We start from the raw sequence: 10817 nt of genomic DNA, 5'->3' as shown, positions 1-10817 counted from the left end.
GCTCTTCTGTCTGAGCTGATGAGCTTTAGAACTGGGAGTCCTTTCTCTGCCCTCTGGGCATTTCTCCACCTCCAGCCTTGCTGGCCTTACCTCACCTCTTCTGCCATCCTCTTGCCCTCCTGTTTCTGCACCACCTTGGGTGCGGCCTGCATCACTGGCTCCTATAACCAGCCTGGTGCCTGCTCCTAGCCTCGCTGCCAAGGAATGAGGAGCACCCCCTTGGACTTACACCACCCACTTCAGATTTCCCCACTGGTGTCCCAGGTAAAGATTGACAGTGGGGAACAACTTGATTGACTTCTAAGTAGATGCCAGTGGAACATATTTGGTATTTACACTAATTTAAGTTTGTTGATTTAATTATGATAGACACATTCTTTAGACTTAGCGTTAAATGTAAAACTTTTATCCTACCAAGGGTTACTGAAGGTCAAACAAGCGTCTATTATCTCTTTTGCAATTTGTCAGCAAAAAGATGGCTTAAAATGATGGTTGATTTTTGTCCGTCTCCAAGTTTTCATGGGTCATTGTTTAGATAGCTTTCAAAGTTTCAAACCTGAAACGTTAAAGTTGTGCTTGGATGCTAAATTGGACTGAATTCATTGGACATCTAAGTCTTTTCCAAATGAGATAAAATACTAATGCATTGATTACTGAACGTAGGTTTGTGCTTTTGGCTTATTGTAGAGAAGCTGAGGATACTTGGGTCTGTTGGTAAACAGGCTGTGTGCTTTATTGAAAGATTGTAGTATGGAAACACAAGTTTTTGATTTTATTTATTTTTAAGATTTTATTTATTTATTTGACAGAGATAGCGAGCGAGCACAAGCAGGGGGAGAGGCAGAGGGAGAAGCAGACTCCCTGCTGAGCAGGGAGCCTGACTTGGGGCTCAAACCCAGGACCCTGGGATCATGACCTGAGCTGAAAGCAGACACTTAACTGAGCCACCCAGGCGCCCCTGGAAAAACAGGGTTTAAAAATGATGAGGGGTGCCTGAGTGTGGCAGAGCTCCCAGGTATCGGAGCAGGGAAGCCGGCCGCAGAGACGGAGCCGAGGCGCGGGCTCTCAGCTCAGGGGTTGCCATAAACCGTGATCCGCGGCACAGTCGGGCCACTGCTCCTCCAGCAGGGACCCAACAAGCAGCAGATCCGGGGAGACTCCCCTTCCTCCCCTGGGAGGAGAGGTGCGGGAGCGCACCGCAGGGATCTGCGGGGTTTGGAGACTCCACACGGGGTCGGGTGCCAGAGACAGAAACGCGTGGTCACAGGCCGGGTGAGCACGGAGTGCAGCTGGAGACTGGGGAGACGGGAGTGACTGACGGCTTTTCTCTGGGGGCGCACTGGGGAGCGGGGCCCCGAGTTCTCGGCTCCTCCGCAGCGGAGATTGGGAGGCCGCCGTTTTCACCCTTGGCCTCCAAAGCTGTACCGAAAGCTTGCAGGGAACAAAAGCTCCCGAGAGCAAATCCGAGCAGATTACTTAGCCCAGACCAGGCAAGGGCGGGGCAATTCTGCCTCCGGCAAAGACATTTGGGAACCACGGCAACAGGCCCCTCCCCCAGAAGAGCAGCGAGAACAGCCAGCCAAGACCAAGTTTACCCATCAATGAGAACGGCAGAACTCCAGCGCTAGGGGAATACTGCACATGTAATCCATGGCTTTTTTACCATGATTCTGTAGTCTTTCAAAGTTAATTTTTAAAATTTTCTTTTTTTCTTTTTCTATTTTTTTTTTCAATTTTTCTTCTTTCCTTTTTCTTTTTAAAGATTTTACTTATTTATTTGACAGAGAGAGAGGGAACACAAACAGGGGGAGTGGGAGAGGGAGAAGCGGGCTCCTGGCTGAGCAGGATGTGGGGCTCGATCCCAGGACCCTGGGATCATGACCTGAGCCGAAGGCAGATGCCCAACAACTGAGCCACCCAGGTGCCCCTCTTTTTTTTTTTTTCCTTTCTCCCCTCCTCCCCCCGGTTTCAGGTCTCTTCTGATTTGTTTAGTGTATATTTTTCTGGGGTCATTGTTACCCTTTTAGCATTTTGTTCTCTCATCTATTCTTCTCTGGACAAAATGACAAGACAGAAAAACTCACCTCAAAAAAAAGAACAAGAGGCAGTACCGACTGCCAGGGACCTAATCAATATGGACATTAGTAAGATGTTGGAACTAGAGTTCAGAATGACGATTATAAAGATACTAACTGGGCTTTGAAAAAGCATAGAATATACTAAAGGATCCCTTTCTAGAGAAATAAAAGAACTAAAATCTAACCAAGTTGAAGTCAAAAGGGCTATTAATGAGGTGCAATAAAAAAATGGAGGCTCTAACTGCTAAGATAAATGAGGCAGAAGAAAGAATTAGTGATATAGAAGACCAAATGATGGAAAATAAAGAAGCTGAGAAAAAGAGAGAGAAACAACTACTGGATCATGAGGGGAGAATTCAAGAGATAAGTGATACCATAAGACGAAATAATATTAGAATAATTGGGATCCCAGAAGAAGAAGAAAGAGAGAGGGGGCAGAAGGTATATTGGAGCAATTATAGCAGAGAACTTCCCTGATTTGGAGAAGGAAACAAGCATCAAAATCCAGGAGGCACAGAGAACCCCCCTCAAAATCAATAAAAATAGGTCAACACCCTGACATCTAATAGTAAAACTTACAAGTGTCAGAGACAAAGAGAAAATCCTAAAAACAGCTCGGGACAAGAGGTCTGTAACCTTCAACGGTAGAAACATTAGATTGGCAGCAGACCTATCCACAGAGACCTGGCAGGCCAGAAAGGACTGGCAGGATATCTTCAGAGCACTAAACGAGAAAAATATGCAGCCAAGAATACTATATCCAGCTAGGCTGTCATTGAAAATAGGGGAGATAAAAAGCTTCCAGGACAAACAAAAACTAAAAGGATTTGCGAACACCAAACCAGCCCTACAAGAAATATTGAAAGGGGTCCTCTAAGCAAAGAGAGAGCCTAAAAGCAACATAGACCAGAAAGGAACACAGACAATATACAGTAGCAGTCACCTTACAGGCAATACAATAGCACTAAATTCATATCTTTCAATGGTCACCCTGAATGTAAATGGGCTAAATACCCCAATCAAAAGACACAGGGTATCAGTTTGGATAAAAAAAAAAAGACCCATCGATATGGTCTCTGCAAGAGACTCATTTTAGACCCAAAGACACCTCCAGATTTAAAGTGAGGGGGTGAAAAACCATTTACCATGCTAATGGGCATCAAAAGAAAGCTGGGGTGGCAATCCTTATATCAGACAAATTAGATTTTAAACCAAAGACTGTAATAAGAGATGAAGAAGGACACTATATCCTACTTAAAGGGTCTATCCAACAAGAAGATCTAACAATTTTAAATATCTATGCCCCTAACATCGGAGCTGCCAATTATATAAGCCAATTAATAACAAAATCAAAGAAACACATCAACAATAATACAGTAATAGTAGGGGACTTTAATCCCCAAACCAGACAAAGACCCCATCAAAAAGGAGAACTACAGACCAATATCCCTGATAAGTATGGATGCAAAAATTCTCACCAAAATACTAGCCAATAGGATCCAACAGTACATTAAAAGGATTATTCACCACCACCAAGTGGGATTTATTCCTGGGCTGCAAGGTTGGTTCAACATCCACAAATCAATCAGTGTGATACAATGCATTAATAAAAGAAAGAACAAAAACCATATGATCCTCTCAATAGATGCAGAAAAAGCATTTGACAAAGTACAGCATCCTTTTTTGATTAAAACTCTTCAGAGTGTAGGGATAGAGGGTACATACCTCAATATCATAAAAACCATCTATGAAAAACCCACAGCGAATATCATTCTCAATGGGGAAAAACTGGGAGCTTTCCGCCTAAGGTCAGGAACACGGCAGGGATGTCCACTATCACCACTGCTATTCAACATAGTCCTAGAAGTCCTAATCACAGCAATCAGAAAACAAAAAGAAAGAAAAGGCATCCGAATTGGCAAAGAAGTCAAACTCTCACTCTTTGCAGATGATATGATACTTTATGTGGAAAACCCAAAGGACTCCACCCCAAAACTGCTAAAACTCATACAGGATTTCAGTAAAGTGGCAAGATATAAAATCAATGCACAGAAATCAGTTGCATTTCTATACACCAACAACAAGACAGAAGAAAGAGAAATTAAGGAGTTGATCCCTTTACAATTGCACCAAACCCGTAAGATAACTAACAAGAAATCTAACCAAAGAGGCAAAGAATCTGTACTCAGAAAACTATAGAATACTCTTTTAAGAAATTGAGGAAGGCACAAAGAAATGGAAAAACATTCCATGCTCATGGATTGAAAGAACAAATATTGTGAAGATGTCAATGCTACCTAGAGAAGTCTACACATTTAATGCAATCCCTATCAAAATACCATCCACTTTTTAAAGAAATGGAACAAATAATCCTAAAATTTGTATGGAACCAGAAAAGACCCCGAATAGCCAGAGGAAAGTTAGAAAAGCAAAGCTGGTGGCGTCACAATTCTGGTCTTCAAGCTCTATTACAAAGCTGTCATCATCAAGACAGTTTGGTACTGGCACAAAAACAGATGCACAGATTAATGGAACAGAATAGAGAGCCCAGAAATGGACCCTCAACTCTATGGTCAACTAATGTTTGACAAAGCAGGAAAGAATGTCCAATGGAAAAAAGACAGTCTCTTCAATAAATGGTGTTGGGAAAATTGGACAGCCACATGCAGAAGAATGAAACTGGCCCATTTCCTTACACCACACACAAAAATAGACTCCAAATGGATGAAAGGCCTAAATGTTAGATAGGAATCCATCAAAATCCTTGAGGGAAACACAGGCAACAACCTATTCGACTTCAACTGCAGCAATTTCTTCCTAGAAACATTGCGAAAGGCAAAGGAAGCAAGGGCAAAAATGAACTATTGGGACTTCATCAAGATAAAAAGCTTCTGCACAACAAAGAAAACAGTCAACAAAACCAAAAGACAACTGACAGAATGGGAGAAGATATTTGCAAATGACATCAGATAAAGGGCTAGTATCCCCCAAAATCTATAAAGAACTTATCAAACTCAACACCCAGAGAACAAATAATCCAATCAAGAAATGGGGGCGCCTGGGTGGCTCAGATGGTTAAGCGTCTGCCTTCGGCTCAGGTCATGATCCCAGGGTCCTGGGATCGAGTCCCACATCGGGCTCCCCGCTCAGCGGGGAGCCTGCTTCTCCCTCTGACCCTCTCCCCTCTCATGCTGTTTCTCTCTCGCTCGCTCTTTAAAAAGTAAATAAATAAAATCTTTGAAAAAAAAAAAAGAAATGGGCAGAAGACATGAATAGACATTTCTGCACAGAAGACATCCAAATGGCCAACAGACACATGAAGAAGTGCTCAACATCACTCGGCATACAAATACAAATCAAAACCTCAATGAGATACCACCTCACACCACTCAGAATGGCTAAAATTAAATAAGTCAGGAAACGACAGATGTTGGGGAGGGTGTGGAGAAAGGGGACCCCTCATACCCTGTTGGTGGGAATGCAAGCTGGTGCAGCCACTCTGGAAAACAGTATGGGGGTTCCTCAAAAATTTAAGAATAGAGCTACCCTATGACCCAGCAATTGCACTACTGGGTATTTACCCCAAAGATACAAATGTAGTGATCCAAAGGGGCACATGCACCCCAATGTTTATAGCAGCAATGTCCATGATAGCCAAACTATGGAAAGAGCCTAGATGTCCACCAACAGATGAATGGATAAAGAAGAAGTGGTATATATATACAATGGAATATTACGCAGCCATCAAAAAATGAAGTCTTTCCATTTGCAAAGATGTGGATGGAACTAGAGGGTATTATGCTAAGCGAAATAAGTCATTCAGAGAAACACAATTATCATATGATCCCACTGAAGAAATGTGAGAAACAAGACAGCGTCATAGGGGAAGGGAGGGGAAAATGAAACAAGATGAAACCAGAGAGGAGACAAACCATAAGAGGCTCTTAATCTCATGAAATAAACTGAGGGTTCCTGGAGTGGAGGGGGGTGGGAGGGATGTGGTGGCTGGGTGATGGACACTGGGGAGGGTATGTGCTATGGTGAGCACTGTGAATTGTGTAACACTGATGAATCACAGACCTGTACCCCTGAAACAAATAATACATTATAGGTTAATAAAAAAAGTAAAAAAATTCTTCTGCTCAATGTAATTAAGACTGATGGAAATAAGAGGAGCAACTTTGTATGTAGGAAAGTAGGAGGGGTATCCAAGTAAGCGCTAAGGAATGGGAATACACTGTGTTGAGGGTAAAGGAAAGTAATTTTGTCCTAAAATGAGACTGGTTGTTTGGTGAGAAAAGGCTTAGGTCAAAATTTGAATGAAAAAGAAAGCTGTAGGTTTATGAAGGGAAATGTTTGGAAAGGAATTTTATATGTGGTTAGGACTAAGGTTGAAATGAATGGATTTTAAAAGTACACTGTGGGGGGAGGGGCTCCTGGGTGGCTCAGTCATTAAGCATCTGCCTTTGGCTCAGGTCATGGTCCCAGGGTTCTGGGATCAAGCTCCGCATGGGGCTCCCTGCTCGGTGGGGAGACTGCTTCTTCCTCTCCCACTCCCTCTGCTTGTGTTTCTGCTCTTGCTATCTCTCTCTCTGTCAAATAAATAAATAAATAAAAGTACACTGGGGGATGCCTGGGTGGTTCAGTTGGTTAAGTGTCTGCCTTCGGTTCAGGTCTTGATACCAGGATCCTGGGATCGAGTCCGCATCAGGCTCCCTGCTCAGCGGGGAGTCTGCTTCTCCCTCTGCCCCTCCCCCGACTCGTGTGCTCTCTCTGTCTCTCTCTCAAATAAATAAATAAAATCTTTAAAAGGGCTTTTGACAAACACAGGCTTTTGATATCTTTAAAATCATAAAACCAAAATGGATAAGAATTTCCAGAACTAACTAAAAAAGCTGCATTCAAACTGAACAAGACTTAATTACAGGACTAAATGAACTGAGGAAGATGACGATAGTTTTTGTGACTCCTGTTTGAAACATTGCTGGTTCTCTGTTTCACTCTTCTAGATTAAGGAAACTTTAAGATATCCATGATATACAGAAATATGATAAAATATTCCTTTGTGAACACGTTGAAGCATTTAACTTTTCTCTACCTGAACCCTCTGAAATCCAGAAACTCTCAGTGATTGGGTGGTTCAGTCGGTTGGTGTGTTGGGCTCTTGGTTTTGGCTCAGGTCATGAGATCCAAGCACAGTGTGGAGTCTGATATTCTCTCTCCTTCTTCCTCTGCTGCTCGCGTGTGCTCTCTCTCCCTCTAAAATAAATAAATCTTTTTTTTTTTTTTAAGATTTTAAAAATTTATTTATATGTCAGAGAGAGAAAGAGCACAAGCAGGGAGAGCGGCAGGCAGAGCAGGCAGAGGGAGAAGCAGGCTCCCCGCTGAGCAGGGGGAGCCCGATGTGGGGCTCGATCCCAGGACCCTGGGATCATGACCTGAGCTGAGGGCAGACGCTTAACCGACTGAGCCACCCAGGCGTCCCTAAAATAAAAAAATCTTAAAAAAAAAAAAAGGTGCTTTTATTGAAGCACGGGGACCGTAGGGAGAAAGAACTGCACTGGGTTGGAAGATGCAACTGATCATATATTTTGGAATTGGGGGGTGAGTAGAGACAAAGGGAGTCCCTAAAGGGATTTAAAGAAGACTAACAGGACCCTGGAGGTCTGGCTGTTGTCGAGCTAAGGTTGCAAAGCATTAACATTAAGGCAGTTGTGAATTCTTTGAGGAATGTCACACTCTTCCTGTCTCAGGTATCTATCAAAGGGCTGCAAGTTGTAAGGAAATTCAATTTTATCTACATTTCTTTTGCCTTTGTTCTCCTCTGGTATCTCCCACCAGAGATTGCCCTCTGCTGTGTGGCCTTGGACAGGTCGCAAGCCCTCTCTGAACCTTAGCTTTACCCACTGAGAAGGAGGATAATGTTACTTCTACTCTGTGGGATGGGGAGTAAATACCGAACTGGATTTTCACAGTTCCTGCCTTGAAAGCCTGTATTTGAAGTCCTAAAGCCCTAAAGACCCTGAGGAGCTGGCCACCATGTGAGAGTTTAGAGGTGGGAATTGCTGAGCCTCGCCTCTTTGCCTCCCTTCCCCCTGCTCACCCCGCTCCGGCCGAAAAACTCCCTTTCATTCATCAGGAGCACCTGGCTGTGCCCACCAAAACCCCTCAGCCGCCCTGGGAGGTGGTAGGGCAGGGAGGCCATCCCCATTCCTGGCCCCAAGGCCCGGCTGTGGCCCCACACAGCTCTCCCCACAACCCCAGCTATTTCTTTTCGCCCAGCCTGGCCTTGGGCTTCTGGCTGGGGAAGGGAGAGGGAGGGCACAGCGGCTGTGGTTCTTGCCCTGAAGGCCTTTTTTGACTTCTTCCTCCACAGGGCAGCTCCTGAGCAAGGAGTTCTTCCAGATTAATAGGCTGCAGAAGGTGCCCGTCCTCAAGGATGGTGACTTCATCTTGACTGAAAGGTGCTCTCCTTCCCTCTGTCCTCCTAAGCCCCCAGCCCACCTGGCCTCTGGCTGTCCCGCTGTGTGTCCTCTTAGACCCCATGTGGCAGGTGAGTGCAGAGGGAGGGGTGTGGTGAGAGCTGACAGCTGGGGTTGGGGGTGACCGGGATGCCTGGAAGCTGATGCAACATAGCTCTGCACCTCTCTTGTCTTCAGCCTCCTCTTCTGGACCTCAGGGCCTCCCCACCCCCAGATTGAGGGGCACTAGAAGAGGACGAGGGCATTTGTCCAGTTGGACAGAGAGCAGGTTCAACACATGGAAGCTGAAAGGGCCTCTCTTGACTCCTCAGGCCACTCTCCAGAGTCGGCCAGGGCCTGAGGGGACAACTCATGGTGAGGGCCAGCCACCAGGCAGGTAGAGGACAAAAGTCAGGCAGCTACAGGCGTGATGGCTGGAGGACCCGTCAGAGGGCACCCACGACAGATCTGAGGACATGCTTCCCCTCCTGGTCCCCAACCCATACACTTGGACATGCAGGGGACTTGGTGCAAGAATCCAGAGGCCCAGAGAGCCTTTTCTGAGCTGTGTGGCTTCGGACAAGTCCCTTAATTGTTCTGAACCTTAGCTTCCTCCCATGCAAATGGGATAACAAATCTCTACCTCATAGGGCGCTGCTGTAATACCACAGAGATGAGCCTCTTAAAGGGCAAAGTGGACGGTCTGGCCAAGCGCCCATGCTTGAGACAGCAAAGGAAGGAGACTCAGGAGGGTACCATCAGGGAGGAGAGGGGAGGCAGCGCCCAGGGGAGCTGCGGGGGGGAGGCCATCAAGTACAGAGAAGCCCCAGAGCCCCATTGAGGGATGGGAGCCGCTGAGGGAAAAGGCCGTGAACCAGGATCCTCACAGCCACGGCTCCTGCCCTTGTCTCTAGCTCCGCCATCCTGATTTACCTGAGCTCTAAGTACCAGACGGCGGACCACTGGTACCCGTCTGACCTTCGGGCCCGTGCTCGTGTCCACGAGTACCTGGGCTGGCATGCTGACTGCATCCGGGGCACCTTTGGCGTGCCCTTGTGGACCCAGGTGAGGAGAGCCATCTGTGGGTTGTTGACTGTCAGGGACCTGGGAGGAGGCAGGGACCACAGCCTGAGCCCGCCCTCTGCCCGTCAGGTGATAGCACCACTCATCGGGGCCCACGTGCCTGAGGAGAAGGTGGAGCGGAACAGGACCGCCATGGACCGGGTGCTGCAGCAGCTGGAGGACAAGTTCCTGGAGGCCCAGGCCTTCCTCACAGGCCAGCAGGTGTCGCTGGCCGACCTCATGGCGCTGGGGGAGCTGATGCAGGTGTGAGCTTGGCGGGTGGGGCAGCATCTGTGGGCGGCACCCCTCACTAGGCGGGAACACTGAGGCACGCCTAGAGACAGCTAGGAATTTGCCCAGAATCACAGAGCAAGTTTCTGTCCGAACTGGTGCTCTCGCCCTGGACTTCTGCTTCCCTCCTGGGTGTGGTGTTTCATGCCGGTGCTCTCGGGCCCTGAGGCTGGCCACGCGTCCCTGGTTAGGGAGGGGACCTGACACCTGTGCCAGTGGTTCTGGTACTGGGGCCTCAGTATCACTGTAACTTTCCCATCCTTGTCCCTGCAGCCTGTGGCTGTTGGCTATGACCTGTTTGAGGGACGGCCGAGACTGGCAGCATGGCGTGAGCGAGTGGAGGCTTTCCTGGGTTCTGAGCTGTTCCAGGAGACCCATGGTCCCATCCTAAACATCCTGGAGCAGGCGGTCAACCAACAAGTCCCGAAGCCGCCCGCAGAAGTCCATCCGTGTATGCTGCTTCGTATTTCCAGGATCCCCTGAGGAGTCTGGAAGGGGGGCTGATGGTTGGAGGCCAGGAGATTAGCAATAAAGATCCATTCTTCGTTTCTTACTTGTCCTTTTTCATCCTTTCTATCTTGCCTCAGTCTCTTGTTTCTGACTCCTGGAGGAGCTCTGCCCAGGTAGGACATCTGATGTCCTTGGCAGTGCTCCTTCTCAGGTGGAGCAGATCTAATCAATAGAAGACTAAAATCCACCATATATAAAGAGATCTGCAAATTCAATAGCATGAAGAAAAACAAATCAACTTCAAATCAGCAAATGTCATTGGTCTTTTAAATATAAAGAAGACTTGCGGTGCCTGGGTGGCTCAGTCGGTTAAGCATCCGACTCTTTTTTTTTTTTTTAAAGATTTTATTTATTTATTTGACAGACAGAGACACAGCGAGAGCAGGAATACAAGCAGGGGGAGTGGGAGACGGAG

The 10817-nt window shown here is 46.7% G+C and overlaps 1 protein-coding gene across 2 annotated transcripts in view; it reads left to right on the top strand.

Annotated features, from left to right (window-relative positions):
* The window catches only part of LOC116627732 (glutathione S-transferase theta-2B-like), a 15294-nt gene extending 4919 nt beyond the window's left edge, over positions 1 to 10375 (top strand). Inside the window, exons 2-5 of one of the 2 annotated variants that reach the window (XM_032397618.1) lie at positions 8455 to 8542; positions 9454 to 9604; positions 9692 to 9823; positions 10166 to 10375. In XM_032397618.1, coding sequence (XP_032253509.1) covers positions 8455 to 8542; positions 9454 to 9604; positions 9692 to 9823; positions 10166 to 10375 — 581 coding nt within the window. Of the gene's footprint in view, positions 1 to 8454; positions 8543 to 9453; positions 9605 to 9691; positions 9866 to 10165 lie in introns of both variants that reach the window. The other variant, XM_032397617.1, reaches the window with a different exon arrangement.
* Positions 10376 to 10817: the final 442 nt, after the last annotated feature.

Source organism: Phoca vitulina, unplaced genomic scaffold (assembly GCF_004348235.1).
Source record: "Phoca vitulina isolate PV1807 unplaced genomic scaffold, GSC_HSeal_1.0 scaffold100, whole genome shotgun sequence".
Lineage (NCBI taxonomy): Eukaryota > Metazoa > Chordata > Mammalia > Carnivora > Phocidae > Phoca > Phoca vitulina.
The sequence above is the reverse complement of the archived record's forward strand: the minus strand, read 5'-3'. Positions and strand labels throughout refer to the sequence as shown.